The sequence below is a fragment of the Pristiophorus japonicus genome, chromosome 11, assembly GCF_044704955.1.
Source record: "Pristiophorus japonicus isolate sPriJap1 chromosome 11, sPriJap1.hap1, whole genome shotgun sequence".
NCBI classification, from domain to species: Eukaryota; Metazoa; Chordata; class Chondrichthyes; family Pristiophoridae; genus Pristiophorus; species Pristiophorus japonicus.
In genome coordinates this window covers 218,914,209-218,933,793 of record NC_091987.1, presented here as the reverse complement: position 1 = coordinate 218,933,793, position 19,585 = coordinate 218,914,209, and the positions used below count along the sequence as shown (strand labels likewise).

The 19,585-nt window shown below is 46.6% G+C and overlaps 1 protein-coding gene across 1 annotated transcript in view; it reads left to right on the top strand.

Annotated features, from left to right (window-relative positions):
- The window catches only part of mfrp (membrane frizzled-related protein), a 35,905-nt gene that overhangs the window by 10,576 nt on the left and 5,744 nt on the right, over positions 1–19,585 (top strand). Inside the window, exons 7-9 of the mRNA XM_070893184.1 lie at positions 16,082–16,207; positions 17,187–17,263; positions 19,424–19,572. Coding sequence (XP_070749285.1) covers positions 16,082–16,207; positions 17,187–17,263; positions 19,424–19,572 — 352 coding nt within the window. The remainder of the gene's footprint in view (positions 1–16,081; positions 16,208–17,186; positions 17,264–19,423; positions 19,573–19,585) is intronic.

Below are 19,585 nucleotides of genomic sequence, written 5' to 3'. Positions count from 1 at the left end.
AGAGAGTCGGGACAAGCGGGTCCTTTTCAGAATGGCAGGCAGTGACTAGTGGAGTGCCGCAGTGCTCAGTGCTGGGACCCCAGCTCTTTACAATATACATCAATGATTTGGATAAAGGAATTGAGTGTAATATCTCCAAGTTTTTAGATGACACTAAACTGGGTGGCGGTGTGAGCTGTGAGACAGGCGCTAGGAGGCTGCAAGTTGACTTGGATAGGTTAGGTGAGTGGGCAAATACATGGCAGATGCAGTATAATGTGGATAAATGTGAGGTTATCCACTTTGGAGGCAAAAACGCGAAGACAGAATATTATCTGAATGGCGGAAGATTAGGAAAAGGGGAGGTGCAACGAGACCTGGGTGTCATGGTTCATCAGTCATTGAAAGTTGACATACAGGTACAGCAGGCGGTGAAGAAGGCAAATGGTATGTTGGCCTTCATAGCTGGGAGATTTGCGTATAGGAGCAGGGAGGTCTTACTGCAGTTGTACAGGGCCTTGGTGAGGCCTCACCTGGAATATTGTGTTCAGTTTTGGTCTCCTAATCTGAGGAAGGACGTTCTTGCTATTTGAGGGAGTGCAGCGAAGGTTCACCAGACTGATTCCCGGAATGGCAGGACTGATATGAGGAGTGACTGGATCAACTGGGCCTTTATACTTTGGAGTTTAGAAGGATGCGAGGGGATCTCATAGAAACATATAAGATTCTGATGGGACGGGACAGGGTAGATGCGGGTAGAATGTTCCCGATGTTGGGGAAGTCCAGAACCAGGGAACACAGCCTTAGGATAACGGGTAGCCCATTTAGGACTGAGATGAGGAGAAACTTCTTCACTCAGAGTTGTTGACCTGTGGAATTCCCTGCCGCAGAGAGTTGTTGATGCCAGTTCATTGGATATAGTCAAGAGGGAGTTAGATATGGCCCTTGCAGCTGAGGCGATCAAGGGGTATGGAGAGAAAGCCATGATCTTATTGAATGGTGGTGAAGGCTCGAAGGGCCGAATGGCCTACTCCTGCACCTATTTTCTATGTTTCTATGAAAGCAACGGGATCAAACGGGAACTCTTTTTTTTTATGTGGCACCTTATCCAAATACACTACATCTAACTGGTTCCCCTGATCCACCCTGCTCGTTACATCCTCAAAGAACTCTAGGAAATTTGTCAAACATGATTTCCCTTTCATAAAACCATGTTGACTCTGCTTGATTGTGTTATGATTTTCTAAATGTCCTGCTACTAATCCTTCCTTAATAATGGATTCCAGCATTTTCCCAATGACAGATGTTAGGCTAACTGGTCTTTAGATTCCTGCTTTCTGTCTCTCTCCTTTCTTGAATAGGGGCATTACATTTACAGCTTTCCAATCTGCTGGGACCTCTCCAGAATCCAGGGAATTTTGACAGATTACAACCAATGCATCCACTATCTCTGCACCCACTTATTTTAATACCCTAGGATGCAGGCCATCAGGTCCAGGGGACTTGTCTGCCTTTAGTCCCATTAGTTTGTCTAGTACTTTTCTCTAGTGATAGTGATTGTTTTAAGTTCCTCCCTCCTTATAGCCCTTTGATTATCTACTATCGGGTTGTTTTTAGTGTCTAATACCGTGAAGACCGATACAAAATATTTGTTCAACATCTCTGCCATTTCCCTGTTCTCCATTATTAATTCCCCAGACTCATCCTCTAAGGAACCAATGTTTACTTTAGCTACTCTCTTCCTTTTTATATACCTGTAGAAGCTCTTACTATCTGTTTTAATATTTCTTTACTCTCATAATCTATCTTCTCCCTCTTAATTTTTTTTTTAGTCATCCTTTGCTGATTTCTAAAAATTTCCCAATCCTCTGGCCTACCACTAACCTTCACAACATTTAATGCCTTTTCTTTCAATTTGATACCATCCTTAATTTTCTTGGTTAACCAAGGATGGTTTACCTTCTCATAGAGTCTTTCTTTCTCACTGGAATATATTTTTGCTTAGAGTTAGGAAATATCTCTTAAATGTCTGACACTGCTTATCTACCATCTTGCCCTTTAGTCTATTTTCCCCGTCCACTTTAGCCAACTCTGCCTTCATACCTTTGTAATTTCCTTTATTTAGGTTTAAGGCACTAGTTTCAGACCCAAGTTTCTCACCCTCAAACTGAATTTGAAATTCTAACATGCTATGATCACTCTTCCCGAGAGGATCCTTCTCTGAGATAATTAATTAATCTTATCTCATTACACGTTACCAGATCTAAAATAGCCTGCTCCCTGGTTGGTTCCATAACACATTATTCTAAGAAACCATCCCGAATACACTCTATGTACTCGTCCTCAAGGCTACCTTTGCCAATTTGATTTGTCCAATCTATATGAAAATAAAAATCGCCCATGATTATTGCAGTACCTTTCTTATAAACCCCCATTATTTGTTGATTTATACTCTGTCCTACCTTGTAGCTACTGTTAAGGGGGCATATAGACAATCCCACCAGTGACTTCTTCACAAATACTATTTCTTATCTCTACCCAAGCTGATTCTACATTAGATTTTCTGAGCCAATATCACTTTTCACTACTGCACTGATCTCATCCTTTATTAACAGAGCTACCCCACCTCCTTTTCCTTTCTGCCTATCCTTCCAAAATGTCAAATAACCCTGAATATTTAGTTCTCAGCCTTGGTCACCTTGCAACCATGTCTCTGTAATCGCTATCAGATCATACCCATTTATTTCTATTTGTGCCGTCAACTCATCGATCTTATAAGAACATAAGAAATAGGAGCAGAAGTAGGCCATACGGTCCCTCGAGCCTGCTCCGCCATTTTATAAGATCATGGCTGATCTGATCATTGTCTCAGCTCCACTTCCCCGCCAGTTCCCCATAACCCCTTATTCCCTTATCTGTTAAGAAACTGTCTATCTCTGTCTTCAATTTATTCACTGTCCCAGCTCCCACAGCTCTCTGGGGCAGTGAATTTCACAGATCCACAACCCTCAGAGAAGAAATTTCTCCTCATCTCAGTTTTAAATGGGCGGCCCATTATTCTAAGATCATGCCCTCTAGTTCTAGTCTCCCCCATCAGTGGAAACATCCTCTCTGCATTCACCTTGTCAAGCCCCCTCATAATCTTATATGTTTCGATAAGATCACCTCTCATTCTTCTGAATTCCAATGAGTAGAGGCCCAACCTACTCAACCTGTCCTCAAAAGTCAACCCCCTCATCCCTGGAATCAACCGAGTGAACCTTCTCTGAACTGCCTCCAAAGCAAGTATATCCTTTTGTAAATATGGAAACCAAAACTGCATGTAGTATTCCAGGTGTGGCCTCACCAATACCTTATATAGCTGTAGCAAGACTTCCTTGCTTTTATACTCCATCCCCTTTGCAATAAAGGCCAAGGTACCATTGGCCTTCCTGATCACTTGCTGTACCTGCAGACTATCTATTATGTATGCAACCCTATGTAACCAGCATTCAACCACCACCAGAGGGCATATCTGTTGGAGCCCCCAGTACCTTGGGAGCACTGTATATAAGCAGGCCTCCCATGCAGTACCAACACTCTGGAGTTAGACTAAAGAGACTAAGGTCACACTTACTCACGTCTACAGTACTCAATAACATTACTTTATTATGGACATAACAACTGGCGACGAGATAACGGACCATCACGCGAAAATGCAGAGAACTGTTGGTATCCTGGGGAAATTTTCAGAAGGGAATGATTGGGAGACCTTCGAAGAGTGACTCGACCAATACTTTATGGCCAATGAGCTGGAAGGGAATGAGAACGCTCCCAAATGAAGGGCGATCCTCCTCACCGTCTTCGGGGCAACAATCTATGGCCTTATGAAGAATCGTCGTGCTCCGGTGAAACCAACAACCAAATCGTATGAAGAACTCTGGTCTGAGAGCACCTAAATCCGAAGGAGAGCGTTCTGATGGCAAGGTATGGATTTTACACATGTCAACAGTCTGAAGGCCAGGAAGTGGCGAGCTACGTCTCTGAACTAAGGCACCTTGCAGGACATTGGGAATTCGGTGGATTCCTGAAGCAAATGCTGAGACTCTTTTATTCTTGGCATTGGCCATGAGGTTATCCTTTGCAAACTATTGACTGTTGAAACACCGAACCTGAGTAAAGCCATAACAATAGCCCAGGCATTTATGTCCACCAGCGATAACACCAAACAAATTTTGCAGCATAAAGATGTTTCGGCAAGTACTGTACACAAAGTAATGTTGTTTTCAGGCAGGAATGCATATGGCAGAATGTACGCACCGGCAGCTGCACGACCTCAGATGACTGAGTCCGCCATCAAGCGTTAATGTGAGGCAGTTAACACCTTGTTGGCGCTGCGGAGGTGACCATCGAGCCCATCAATGCCGTTTCAAACACTATGTGTGTAAAGGCTGTGGAACAATGGGACACCTCCAGCGAATGTGCAGATGAGCTGCAAACCCTGAAAACCACCACACTGCAGAGGAAGACCGATCCATGGCGGATCAAACTGAACTAGAGACTCAAACCGAGGAGGCAGAAGTGTATGGGATACATACCTTCACCACGAAATGTCCACCGATCATGTTAAAAGTTGAATTGAACGGAATTCCAGTATCCATGGAATTGGACACAGGTGCGAGTCAGTCCATCATGAGCAATAAGACCTTCGACAGGCTGTGGTGCAACAAGGCACACAGGCCCAAACTGAGCCCCATTCACATCAAGCTGCGAACTTACACTAAAGAACTGATCCAATTAATTGGCAGCGCAGCAGTAAAAGTCTCCTATGATGGAGCAGTGCATGAACTACCACTATGGATAGTACCAGGAGATGGTCCCACACTGTTCGGCAGAAACTGGCTGGGAAAAATCCGCTGGAACTGGGACAACATCAGAGCGTTCTCGTCTGTCGACGATGCCTCATGTGCCCAGATTCTGAGCAAGTTTCCAGGCATCGGAAGTTTCTCGGGGGCGAAGGTACAGATCCACTTGATTCCCGGTACACGACCCATCCACACAAGGCACGGGCGGTGCCATATATGATGCGAGAGAAAGTGGAGATCGAGCTGGACAGGCTGCTGTGAGAGGCATCATCGCGCCGGTGGATTTCAACGAGTGGGTCAGTCCGGTTCTCAAGGGCGATCGTACGGTCAGAATTTGTGGGGAGTATAAAGTAACGATTAACCGTTTTTCGCTGTAGGACCAGTATCTGCTACCCAAGGCAGACAACCTATTTGCGACACTGGCAGGAGGAAAAACGTTCACCAAGTTGGACCTGACCGCTGCCTACATGACACAGGAGCTGGCGGAATCTTCGAAAGGCCTCACCTGCAACAACACGCACAAAGGTCTGTCCATCTACAATAGATGCCCGTTTGGGATTCGATCGGCCGCGGCTATTTTTCAAAGGAACATGGAGAGTCTGCTAAAATCGGTTCCGCGCACCTTGATTTTCCAGGACGACATACTGGTCACAGGCCGGGACACCATCGAATACTTGCAGAACCTGGAAGAGGTTCTAAGTTGGCTAGATCGTGTGGGACTCAGGTTGAAATGCTCGGTGTGTTTTCCTGGCGCCAGAGGTCGAATTCTTAGGAAGAATCATCGCGGCAGACGGCATCAGACCCACCGCTAAGACGGAGGCCATGAAGAACGCGCTGAAACCACAGAAACGCGACGGAGCTGTGGTCGTTCCTGGGTCTCCTCAATTATTTCGGTAATTTCCTACCCGGGTTAAGCACCTTGCTAGAACCTCTACACGTGTTGCTATGCAAGGGAGATGACTGGGTATGGGGGAAATCACAAGAGACTGCTTCTAAGAAAGCCAGAAATCAGTTATGTTCCAACAAACTGCTTGTCCTGTATGATCTTTGTAAACGTTTAGTGCTAGCTTACGATGCGTCTTTGTACGGGGTCGGCGTGTGTTACAACAAGCAAACGAATTGGGAACATTGCAACCGGTCGCTTATGCGTCCAGGAGCTTGTCCAAGGCCGAAAGGGCCTGCAGCATAATTGATAAAGAAGCGTTGACGGGGTAAAAAAATTGCATCAGTATCTGTTTGGGCTTACGTTCGAGTTAGAAGCTGACCATAAGCCGCTCATACCTTTGCTCTCTGAGAATAGCGGTATCAATACCAATGCCTCTGCTCGCATCCAAAGATGGGCGTTCACGCTGTCTGCATATAACGATATAATTCGCTACAGGCCAGGCACAGAGACCTGTGCTGATGCCCTCAGTCGGCTACCATTGCCCACCACCGGGGTGGAAATGGCACAGGCTGCAGACTTGCTCTTGGTGATGGATGCATTTGAAAACGAAAAGTCACCCGTTACGGCCCGCCAGATCAGGACCTGGACCAGCCAGGATCCTTTACTGTCACTTGTAAAAAAAAAAAAATTGTGTCCTCCATAGGAGCTGGTCCAGCGTCCCAGCGGAGTTGCATGAAGAGATCAAGCCATTCCAGCAGCATAAAGACGAAATGTCCATACAGGCGGACTGTCTTTTGTGGGGTAATCGCGTGATTTTGCCCAAGAAAGGCAGAGAAACGTTCATACGTGACCTACATACTACCCAGGCAGACAGCTATAGCCAGATCCCATGTGTAGTGGCCCGGCATCGACTCAGATTTGGAGTCTTGCTTGTGCCAATGCAACACTTGCTCTCAACTGAGCAATGCACCCAGGGAGGCACCGCTAAGTTTGTGGTCATGGCCCTCCAAACCGTGGTCTAGGATCCACATTGCCTTCGCTGGCCCGTTTCTAGGCAAAATGTTCTTGGTTGTTGTGGATGCTTATTCAAAGTGGATTGAGTGTGTAACAATGTCTGTAAGCACGTCCACTGCCACCATCGAAAACCTACGAGCCATGTTTGCCACGCACGGCCTGCCTGACGTCCTTGTCAGCGACAATGGGCCGTGCTTCACCAGCGCTCAATTCAAGGAATTCATGACTCGCAATGGGATCAAGCACGTCACATCTGCCCCGTTCAAGCCCGCATCCAACGGCCAGGCAGAACAGGCAGTCCAAAGCATCAAGCAAAGCTTGAAACGCGTGTCGGAAGGCTCCCTGCAGACCCACCAGTCCCGAGTCCTGCTCAGCTACCGCACCAGACCCCACTCGCTCACCGAGGCTCCCCCACCTGAGCTGCTCCTGAAAAGGCTTTCTCTCGTCCACCCTGATCTCCATGATCACATCGAGGGCAGGCGGCATCAACAAAGCATGTACCATGATTGCGCAAATTTGCTACGCGATATTGAAGTCAATGACCCTGTATTTGTACTCAACTATGGACATGGTCCCAAATGGCTTGCTGGCACTGTCATAGCCAAAGAAGGGAGTAGGGTGTTTCAGGTCAAACTTGCGAATGGACTAACTTGCAGAAAGCATTTGGACCAAACCAAACTGTGATTCACAGACAGTCACGAGCAACCTGAAGAGGACACCACCAACTTCAACCCTCCGACACACACACAAGTGGCAACCAACATCATGATTGACCACAAAGCTGAACTCATCAACCCCAGCAGCCCAGCAAGGTCAACTGCCCAGCAGTCCAGCGAAGGCCCAACCAACTCACCTGCACCTGCATTTGTACCGAGACGATCAACTAGGGAGCGAAAAGCCCCAGATCGTCTCACCCTGTAAATAAATGTACTATTGACTTTGGGAGGGAGTGACGTTATGTATGCAACCCTATGTAACCAGCATTCTACCTCCACCAGAGGTCGTATCTGTTGGAGTCCCAAGGGGTCCCAGCATCCCTTGGGAGCACTGTATATAAGCAGGCCTCTCATGCTGTACCAACACTCTGGAGTTAGAATAAAGAGACTAAGGTCACACTTACTCACATCTACAATACTCAAATCACATTGCTCAATTACTTTATTATGGACATAACACTATCCTTTTGTGTTTCATGCACATACACTTGTTACGAATTCTGCATGCATTCAGATAAAGAGCCTTTAATTTTGTCTTTTTACCATTTTTCCTTATTCTGACTACCAATACCATCAAGCCAGGGGACCAACCCTGGTTCAATGAGGAGTGTAAAAGTGCCCGGAGCAGCGTCAGGTGTACCTAAAAATGAAGTGCCCACACAGGAATACATACATGCTAAACAGTGGAAACAGAGCTACAGACAGAGCTACCGTGATCTCATAACCAAAGGATCAGATCAAAGCTCTGTAATCCTGCTACATCCAGTCGTGAATGATAGTGGATAATTAAACAATTAATAGGAGGAGGCTCCATGAACATCCCCATTCTCAATGATGGTGGAGCCCAGCACGAGAGTGCAAAAGACAAGACTGAAGTGTTCGCAACCATCTTCAGCCAGAAATGCCAAGTGGATGATCCATATCAGCCTCCTCCTGAGATCCCCACCATCACAGAAGCCAGTCTTCAGCCAATTCGATTCACTCCTCGTGATATCAAGAAACGGTTGAGCGTACTGTATACAGCAAAGGCTATGGACACCGACAACATCCTGTCTGTAGTGCTGAAGACTTACCAACCAATAACCTGCTCACTGATGCTCAGATTAAATTCCGCTAGGACCACTCAGCTCCAGACCTCATTATAGCCTTGGTCCAAAGATGGACAAAAGAGCTGAATTCCAGATCTTGACATCAAGGCATCATTTGACCGAGTGTGGCATCAAGGAGCCCTAGTAAAATTGAAATCAAGGGGAAATCTCTCCACTGGCCGGAGTCATACCTAGCACAAAGGAAGATGGTTTTGGGTTGTTGGAGACCAATCATCTCAGCTCCAGGACACCGCTGCAGGAACACAGAAATTTACAGCACAGAAGGAAGCCATTTTGGCCCATCGTGTCCACTCCGGCCGACAAAGAGCCGCACGACCCTCAGTCAGCAGCCCTGAAGCTTACATAGAAAACTATGACCAATGAACAATGGCGGAAAGGCAAAGAGCACCCAACCCAACCAGTCCGCCTCACATAACTGCAACATCCATTATACTGAAACATTCTTCACTCCACCCCAACCAGAGCCATGTGATGGAGTTCCTCAGGGCAAGTCGTAGGCCCAACCATCTTCAGTTGCTTCATCAAAGAGCTTCTCTCCATCATAAGGTCTGAAGTGGGGATGTTCGCTGATGACTGCAGTGATCAGTTCCATTCTCAACTCCTCAGATAATGAAGCAGTCCATCCCTGCATGCACCAAGACCTGGACAACATTCAGGCTTGGGCTAATAAGTAGCAAGTAACATTCGCGCCACACAAGTGCCTGACAATGACCATCTCCAACAAGTGAGAGTCTAACCACCACGCCTTGATATTCAGCGACATTCATCAACGAATTCCCCACCATAAACATCCTGGGGGTCACCATTGACCAGAAATTTAACTGGACCAGCCACATAAATACCATGGCAACAAGAGCAGGTCAGAGGCTGAGTATTTTGCAGCGAGTGTCTCACCTCCTGACTCCCCAAAGCCTTTCCACCATCTACAAGGCACAAGTCAGGAGTGTGATGGAATACTCACAGCTTGCCTGGATGAGTGCAGCTCCAACAACACTCAACAACACTTACTTCCAATAGATGTTTTTATCAAGTCCACATAATAAGCTTGCCAGCAAAGTTGAAGCCCATGGAATAAAAGGGAAATTGGCTTCGTGACAGGAAACAGAGAGTGCGAAGTGATACATTTTGATAGGAAGACTGAGGATGGCAATATAAACTAAAGGGTACAATCCTGAAGGAGTGCATGAACAGAGAGACCTGGGGATATATGTGTACAAATCGTTGAAGGTGGCGGGGTAGGTTGAAAAAGCGGTTAAAAAAAACAACTGGCATCCTGGACTTCATAAATAGAGGCATAGATTACAAAAGCAAGGAAGTTATGAACATTTATAAAACATTAGTTTGGCCTCAACTGGAGTATTGTGTCCAATTCTGGGCCCTGCACTTTAGGAAGCATGTGAAGGCCTTGGAGAGGGTGCAGAAAAGATTTGGGACAATGATTCCAGGGATGAGGGACTTCAGTTACGTAGATATATTGGAGAAGCTGGGGTTGTTCTCCTTAGAGCAGAGAAACATAGAAAATAGGTGCAGGAGTAGGCCATTTGGCTCTTCGAGCCTGCACCACCATTCAATAAGATCATGGCTGATCATTCCCTCAGTACCCCTTTCCTGCTTTCTCTCCATACCCCTTGATCCCTTTAGCCGTAAGGGTCATATCTAACTCCCTCTTGAATATATCCAATGAACTGGCATCAACAACTCTCTGCGGTAGGGAATTCCACAGGTTAACAACTCTGAGTGAGGAAGTTTCCCCTCATCTCAGTCCTAAATGGCTTACCTCTTATCCTTAGACTATGTCCCCTGGTTTTGGACTTCTCCAACATCGGAAACATTCTTCCTGCATCTAACCTGTCCAGTCCCGTCAGAATTTTATATTTTTCTATGAGATCCCCTCTCATCTTTCAAAACTCCAGTGAATACAGGCCCAGTCGATCCAGTCTTTCTTCATATGTCAGTCCTGCCATCCTGGGAATCAGTCTGGTGAACCTTCGCTGCACTCCCTCAATAGCAAGAACGTCCTTCCTCAGATTAGGAGACCAAAACTGAACACAATATTCCAAGTGAGGCCTCACCAAGGCCCTGTACGACTGCAGTAAGACCTCCCTGCTCCTAAACTCAAATCCCCTAGCTATGAAGGCCAACATACCATTTGTCGCCTTCACCGCCTGCTGTACCTGCATGCCAACTTTCAATGACTGATGTACCATGACACCCAGGTCTCGTGCACCTCCACTTTTCCTAATCTGCCGTCATTCAGATAATATTCTGCCTTCGTGTTTTTGCCCCCAAAGTGGATAACCTCACATTTATCCACATTATACTGCATATGCCATGCGTTTGCCCGCTCACCTAACCTGTCCAAGTCACCCGGCAGCATCTTAACGTCCTCCTCACAGCTCACATCACCACCCAGCTTAGTGTCATCTGCAAACTTAGAGATACTACACTCAATTCCTTCATCTAAATCATTAATGTATATTGTAAATAGCTGGGGTCCCAGCACTGAGCCCTGCGGCACCCCACTAGTCACTGCCTGCCATTCTGAAAAGGACCCGTTTATCCCGACTCTCTGCTTCCTGTCTGCCAACCAGTTCTCTATCCACATCAGTACATTACCCCCAATACCATGTGCTTTAATTTTGCACACCAATCTCTTGTGTGGGACCTTGTCAAAAGCCTTTTGAAAGTCCAAATTCACCACATCCACTGGTTCTCCCTTGACACTCTACCAGTTACATCCTCAAAAAATTCCAGAAGATTTGTCAAGCATGATTTCCCTTTCATAAATCTATGCTGACTTGGACCGATCCTGTCACTGCTTTCCAAATGCACTGCTATTTCATCTTTAATAATTGATTCCAACATTTTCCCAACTACTGATGTCAGTCTAACCGGTTTATAATTATCTGTTTTCTCTCTCCCTCCTTTCTTAAAAAGTGGTGTTACATTAGCTACCCTCCAGTCCAAAGGAACTGATCCAGAGTCAATAGACTGTTGGAAAATAATCACCAATGCATCCACTATTTCTAGGGCCACTTCCTTAAGTACTCTGGGATGCAGACTTTCAGGCCCCGGGGATCTATTGGCCTTCAATCCCATCAATTTCCCTAACACAATTTCCGGCCTAATAAGGATTTCCTTCAGTTCCTCCTTCTCACTAGACCCTCGGTCCCCTAGTATTTCCGGAAGGTTATTTGTGTCTTCCTCCGTGAAGACAGAACCAAAGTATTTGTTCAACTGGTCTGCCATTTCTTTGTTCCCCATTATAAATTCACCTGAATCTGACTGCAAGGGACCTACGTTTGTCTTCACTAATCTTTTTCTCTTCACATATCTATAGAAGCTTTTGCAGTCAGTTTTTATGTTTCCAGCAAGCTTCCTCTCATACTCTATTTTCCCCCACCTAATTAAATCCTTTGACCTCCTCTGCTGAATTATAAAATTCTCCCAGTCCTCAGGTTTGCTGCTTTTTCTGGCCAATTTATATGCCTCTTCCTTGGATTTAAAACTATCCTTCATTTCCCTTGTTAGCCACAGTTGAGCCACCTTCCCCATTTTATTTTTACTCCAGACAGGGATGTACAATTGTTGAAGTTCATCCATGTGATCTTTAAATGTTTGCCATTGCCTATCCACTGTCAACCCTTTAAGTATCATTCGCCAGTCTATTCTATCCAATTCATGCCTCATACCATCGAAGTTACCTTTCCTTAAGTTCAGGGCCCGAGTCTCTGAATTAGCTGTGTCACTCTCCATCTTAATAAACAATTCTACCATATTATGGTCACTCTTCCCCAAGAGGCCTCGCACAACAAGATTGCTAATTAGTCCTTTCTCATTACACATCACCCAGTCTAGGATGCCAGCCCTCTAGTTGGTTCCTCGACATATTGGTCTAGGAAACCATCCCTAATACACTCCAGGAAATCCTCCTCCACCGCATTGCTACCAGTTTGGTTAGCCCAATCAATATGTAGATTAAAGTCGCCCATGATAACTGCTGTACCTTTATTGCACGCATCCCTAATTTATTGTTTGATGCTGTCCCCAACCTCACTACTACTGTTTGGTGGTCTGTACACAACTTCCACTAGCGTTTTCTGCCCTTTGGTATTCCGCAGCTCCACCCATACCGATTCCACATCATCCAAGCTAATGTCCTTCCTTACTATTGCGTTAATTTCCTCTTTAACCAGCAATACCACCCCACCTCCTTTTCCTTTCTGTCTATCCTTCCTGAATGTTGAATACCCCTGGATGTTGAGTTCCCAGCCTTGGTCACCCTGGAGCCATGTCTCTGTGATGCCGATTATATCATATTCATTAATTGCTGCCTGCACAGTTAATTTGTCCACCTTATTCCAAATACTCCTCACATTGAGGCACAGAGCCTTCAGGCTTGTCTTTTTAACACACTTTGCCCCTTTAGAATTTTGCTGTAATGTGGCCCTTTTTGCTTTTTGCCTTGGGTTTCTCTGCCCTCTACTTTTACTTTTCTTCTTTCTATCTTTTGCTTCTGCCCCCATTCTACTTCCCTCTGTCTCCCTGCATAGGTTCCCATCCCCCTGCCATATTAGTTTAACCCCTCCCCAACAGCACCAGCAAACACTTCCCCCTTGAGAGGAGATTTGATAGAGGTGTTCAAAATCATGAGGGGGTCTAGACAGCATAGATAGATAGAAACTGTTCCCATTAGTGGAAGGGTCAAGAACTAGAGGACACAGATTTAAGGTGATTGGCAAAAGGACTAAAGGTGACACGAGGAAAAACATTTTTACGCAGCAAGTGATTAGGATCTGGATTGCACGGCCTGTGAGGGCGGTGGAGGCAGACTCAATCGCGGCTTTCAAAAGGGAGTTGGATAAGTACCTGGAGGAAAACAACTGGCAGGGCTCCGGGGAAAGGGCAGGGGGAGTGGGACTAGCTGAAGGGCTCTTGCAGAGAGCCAGTACAGGCTCAATGGGCCGAATGGCCTCCTTCAATGCTGTAACCATTCTATGATCCTATGACTCCCTTCAGGGACAGGGTGGAATGATAATCAGACAGCTGCTTGTCCTAGAGCTGTGAGGCTGCCTTCTGGGTTCTCCTGACATTCTGCTGTTGCAGCCAAATGTTGGGGTTCGGGGCACTGTTGAGAACATCAGCTGTGATGATGTGAAGTGTCCCTCTGTATCTGAAGAGCCCACACGATGTAACATTATTTCGCTGCTCTATTAAGAAGGTTAACATAACAATGAAGGGAGGGTCCAGTTCCATAGTTTAATTGGGAATGTTCCCAGTTTTTAAGGAAGTGTCTGTTTGTTTTGGTTTCAAGAGCGGAGTGATTATTTCCATATGAAATGTGCTGTGTCAGTAAACTTGCAGTGACAGCTCCAGGAAAGAGGTAATGAACTTGTGTCGAGAAATCCAACCTCAGATAAAGCTGAACTCCTAAACCTGCTGTACCTGCCCTGGGAATGTTTGATGGGACAGTGTAGAAGGATCTAACCCGTGCGGTATCTGATAGGACAGTGTAGAGGGAGCTTTACTCTGTATCTAACCCATGCTGTACATGCCCTGGGAGTGTTTGATGGGACAGTGTAGAGGGAGCTTTACTCTGTATCTAACCCGTGCAGTACCTGCCCTGGGAGTGTTTGATGGGACAGTGTAGAGGGAGCTTTACTCTGTATCTAATCCCCTGTACATGCCCTGGGAGTGTTTGATGGGACAGTGTAGAGGGAGCTTTACTCTGTATCTAACCCGTGCGGTACCTGCCCTGGGAGTGTTTGATGGGACAGTGTAGAGGGAGCTTTACTCTGTATCTAATCCCCTGTACATGCCCTGGGAGTGTTTGATGGGACAGTGTAGAGGGAGCTTTACTCTGTATCTAACCCGTGCGGTACCTGCCCTGGGAGTGTTTGATGGGACAGTGTAGAGGGAGCTTTACTCTGTATGTAACCCCCTGTACCTGCCCTGGGAGTGTTTGATGGGACAGTGTAGAGGGAGCTTTACTCTATATCTAACCCACTGTATCTGCCCTGGGAGTGTTTGATGGGGCAGTGTAGAGGGAGCTTTACTCTGTATCTAACCCCATGTACCTGCCCTGGGAGTGTTTGATGGGACAGTGCAGAGGGAGCTTTACTCTGTATCTAACCCCCTGTACATGCCCTGGGAGTGTTTGATGGGACAGTGTAGAGGGAGCTTTACTCTATAACTAACCCACTGTATCTGCCCTGGGAGTGTTTGATGGGGCAGTGTAGAGGGAGCTTTACTCTGTATCTAACCCGTGCTGTACATGCCCTGGGAGTGTTTGATGGGACAGTGTAGAGGGAGCTTTACTCTGTATCTAACCCCCTGTACCTGCCCTGGGAGTGTTTGATGGGACAGTGTAGAGGGAGCTTTACTCTGTATCTAACCCCGTGCTGTACCTGTACCTGCCCTGGGAGTGTGTGATGGGACAGTGTAGAGGGAATTTACTCTGTATCTAACCCCCTGTACCTGCCCTGGGAGTGTTTGATGGGACAGTGTAGAGGGAGCTTTACTCTGTATCTAACCCGTGCTGTACATGCCCTGGTAGTGTTTGATGGGACAGTGTAGAGGGAGCTTTACTCTGTATCTAACCCCCTGTACCTGCCCTGGGAGTGTTTGATGGGACAGTGTAGAGGGAGCTTTACTCTGTATCTAACCCCCTGTACCTGCCCTGGGAGTGTTTGATGGGACAGTGTAGAGGGAGCTTTACTCTGTATCTAACCCCCTGTACCTGCCCTGGGAGTGTTTGATGGGACAGTGTAGAGGGAGCTTTACTCTGTATCTAACCCCCTGTACCTGCCCTGGGAGTGTTTGATGGGACAGTGTAGAGGGAGCTTTACTCTGTATCTAACCCCCCTGTACCTGCCCTGGGAGTGTTTGATGGGACAGTGTAGAGGTAGCTTTACTCTGTATCTAACCCCGTGCTGTACCTGCCCTGGGAGTGTTTGATGGGACAGTGTAGAGGGAGCTTTACTCTGTATCTAACCCCCTGTACCTGCCCTGGGAGTGTTTGATAGGACAGTGTAGAGGGAGCTTTACTCTGTATCTAACCCGTGCTGTACCTGCCCTGGGAGTGTTTGATGGGACAGTGTAGAGGGAGCTTTACTCTGTATCTAACCCCGTGCTGTACCTGCCCTGGGAGTGTTTGATGGGACAGTGTAGAGGGAGCTTTACTCTGTATCTAACCCCCTGTACCTGCCCTGGGAGTGTTTGATAGGACAGTGTAGAGGGAGCTTTACTCTGTATCTAACCCGTGCTGTACCTGCCCTGGGAGTGTTTGATGGGACAGTGTAGAGGGAGCTTTACTCTGTATCCAACCCCCTGTACATGCCCTGGGAGTGTTTGATGGGATGGACAGAGGGTGGGGTGGGTTATCGGATGGCGGGGCGGGTTATGAGAGGGTGGGCGGGTTATCGCTTTGTTTGCAATTTGTATGACATGTTCCTGTGGGATATGGCTTGCATCTCATGAGGAAAAGCTTGTTAACTGAGGATTTCTGATGGGATATAATCTCTCCTCTCCCAGAAAGCTGTGCCTGGGACGAGTTTCTGTGTGATGATGGCCGCTGTCTTTTCGCCAGTTTTAACTGCAACAACTTTTACGATTGTTTGGACAAGACCGATGAGGTGAACTGCGCTCATCACCATCATGGTAAATATCTGTCCCCTAACTCACTGCAGGGAGTCGGGGAATCATCCAGTCTGGTATAATCTGTCACAGGGGCGAGTGTAGTGATCCAAACATTGCTGTCAGACACACAGCGATCACCAGTCCCACTTTAAAATACTTTGAACTTCCTGCAGGAAAATTTTAAGTTGTCCGTTTCTAGCCTGATTGGAACAGGATTAGACACAGTGTATATCATGGACCATAAAATTGGGTGCTTATTCAGTGAGTAAGGGTCACTCACTGTAACTGTACAGAGCCAGTTTATTCAGAGTAAGGGTCACTCACTGTGTAACAGCACAGAGTTGCTGTTTATTTAGGGTAAGAGTCACTCCCTGTAACTGTACAGAGTCACTGTTTATTCAGGGTAAGGGTCACTCACTGTGTAACTGCAGAATCGATGGTTTTCCATCTAGAACAGATCCTTGATCACAGGAAGGCTCCATCCCAGAGCGCCCTCATGTACCAGCTCTCCCAAGTGGATTGGCACGAAAAGGGACATTTGCCACTTAGTGCCCCGGTGCGGAGATGCACCCATCGGTAAACCTCCCCCACCCACCCGCTGTTCCTTTTGGATGGACAATCATGGGCTGGAGCTGCGCGATCTCCTGATATGTGCTCCTGGTGGGTGCCGCTCCAACTGGGAGTGCTGCAGTGGAAAGTCTCCCCTGAAATTGTCAGTCTTCTTCAAAGACCACAAGGACATCTGGTGTGGAAAATGGGAATGTTAGACTGGACCAGAAGAGGATACTCCTGATCATAAGGCTGATGGTTAGTGCAGAGTAGATGAAAAATCAACTACCTGATCAAAATCGAGTGAAAGACTGTAAAGACTCAGCACCTTTGTTGATTTTATTGATTGATTTTTTATATAAATGGAGTTTTTCTTTATCTAAATTCCTGATGACCGATTATGGGGTGTTGCAAATCGCTAATGTATTCCCGGTGTTCCCATTGCTTTTAGATTGCGGTGGACTTCTGACCACTCTGGAAGGATCTCTGTCCACTCCCAAACACCCCGAGCAGTATCCACACAGGCAGGTAGGTAAATGTGGCACAGGTTAGATCATCATTAATAAAATCCCATCCCCTTCACTGAGCCTTCACCTCCGTCGGTCTCAGCCTGCCTTTACTATCCACCAGTCCCAAACTGACCATTGTAGCACCTCCCGATTCCAGACTGATGCCCAGTGAGCGACCTTTCTTCAGTTTTATCCACTCCTCTCCAGGGGTTGGTCCAATGGGCACCAGTCCTGATGGTACCTCACCTAAAGTAGTCATTCTTCACCTTACAGAAAAAATTATTTACACCCATCAGTGTGGTCTGGGTAACGCAGTTCCAGAAATTGAGATTTTTACAGTCATTTTGAAAGAAAGACTTGCATTTATATCGTGCCTTTCATGACCTCAGGATGTCCCAAAGTGCTTTGTAGTTACAGTTGCGCTGTGTGAAACGCAGCATCCAATTTGTGCACAGCAAGATCCCACACACACCAATGATATAATGACCAGAAAATCTGCTTCAGCAATATTGGTTAGGACACCGGGGTGAACACCCTTGCTCTTCTTCGAATAATGTTATGGGATCTTTTACATTCACCTGAAAGGCAGAAGGGGCCTCAGTTTAACTCCTTATCTGAAAGACCTCCGACAGTGCAGCACTCCCTCAGTACTGCACTGGGAGTGTCTGCCTGGCTTCTGTGCTCAAGCCTCTAGAGTGGGACTTGAATCCATGACCTTCTGACTCAGAAGCGAGAGTGCTACCGCATGAGCCATAGCTGACATCTATTAGCTTATACAACAAGTGTGGCAAGCTATTTGATGATTATAATGCCTGAGATTAACCATCTGAGCACAGATTGAGGACTGAATCTGGGCTCTTGTGGTCTGTGTAGCTCAGAGACAAATTGTCCTTGACAACTGAGCATCAAAGGAGCAAGCAGGAGATGTTGGACACAAACAAACTCTACAACAGAATGAAACGATTTGTAACATGGGCTGTGCCACTGTAAGAAACTCCAGATGCTCATGTGCGTTTGATTAATGTACATTGTTCAGTCTGGTATGTGTGTGGTCAGGGTAGCGGCTCCATTACTACTAAATTCTGATATATGACTCGATGGAAAGATAAAAACACTTTGCTCTGTGCCAGTCTGTCTTGCTGTTTCTCTCCAGTTACCCATTGATCTATGTCTGTCTGTCTCGTAATTTCCCGTCTCAAGCTTCTCCTGCTCGCTCCTGAAGGCACTGACTCTTACTGGGACATGGTTCCAAGCGTGCACACTGCCCTCTGCTACCAGAACCAGGTGGCCATTCTGTGAGCCTAGACTGTGAGTGCTGGCAAGCTATTCGACCACGGGAGGCATGAGAACTGAGCTCCCATCGCATCATCACCCGACGTTAACACAGGAGCATTTTCCAACTGCAAGTGCTGGATACTAATGAGGAAAGGAACGAGTCTGTCTCTCTCTCCTGAGCCCAACTGTACTGCCCCTCCCCCCACCCCCCACCCCCAACCAAAATCAGCTATTTCAGCACAGACCAGCGATTGAACTTGCGTGTCAGGCTTGGCTTGGTGGTAGCACTCTCACCTCTGAGTCAGAAGTCCCACTCCAGAAACTTGAACGCACAATTTAGGCTGGCACTTCAATACTGCACTGCCGGAGGTGCTGTTTTTCAAATGAGACATTAAACCAAGGCCCCGTCTGCCCTCTCAGGTGGATATAAATGATTCCAATGGCAATATTTTGAAGAAGTGTAGGGGAGTTCCCTTGCTGTCCTGGCCTATATTTATTCCTCAACCAACATCACTAAAACAGTTTAATTGGTCATTGATCTCACTGCTGTTTGTGGGAGCTTGTTATGTGCAAATTGGCTGCTGTGTTTCCTGATTTACAACAGTGACTATACTTCAAATAATCGTGAAGCACTTTGACACATCCTGAGGATGTGAAAGGTGCTATGTAAATGCAAGATCTTCCTGCTGTGCATGCCCTGTGGGCATCTACCCACAGAGCCTTCACAATCCCTTCATCTACAGTCCACACCATCAGCTCCTCTCTTTGTCTAGTTGTCTATTTATCACTTTCCCAATGTAAGTAGTAATTAGAATTGTCTCAATGAAGGACTCTCGATAAGTAGACGGCATAATCTTACGCAGACTGTATTGTTTGGTAATTCCTGTGTTCTGTTGTTGTGTAGGTATGTGTGTGGCACATCTCCGTCCCTCAGGGTCACGTAATCCAGTTGTTGTTCCACAACTTCAGCCTGGAGTCCGTGGCAGACTGTCACTATGACTTTGTGGAGGTGCATGACCAAGCCAGTAGCAGTCCCAGCAGCCTCATGGGCAGGTAATGTGTACAA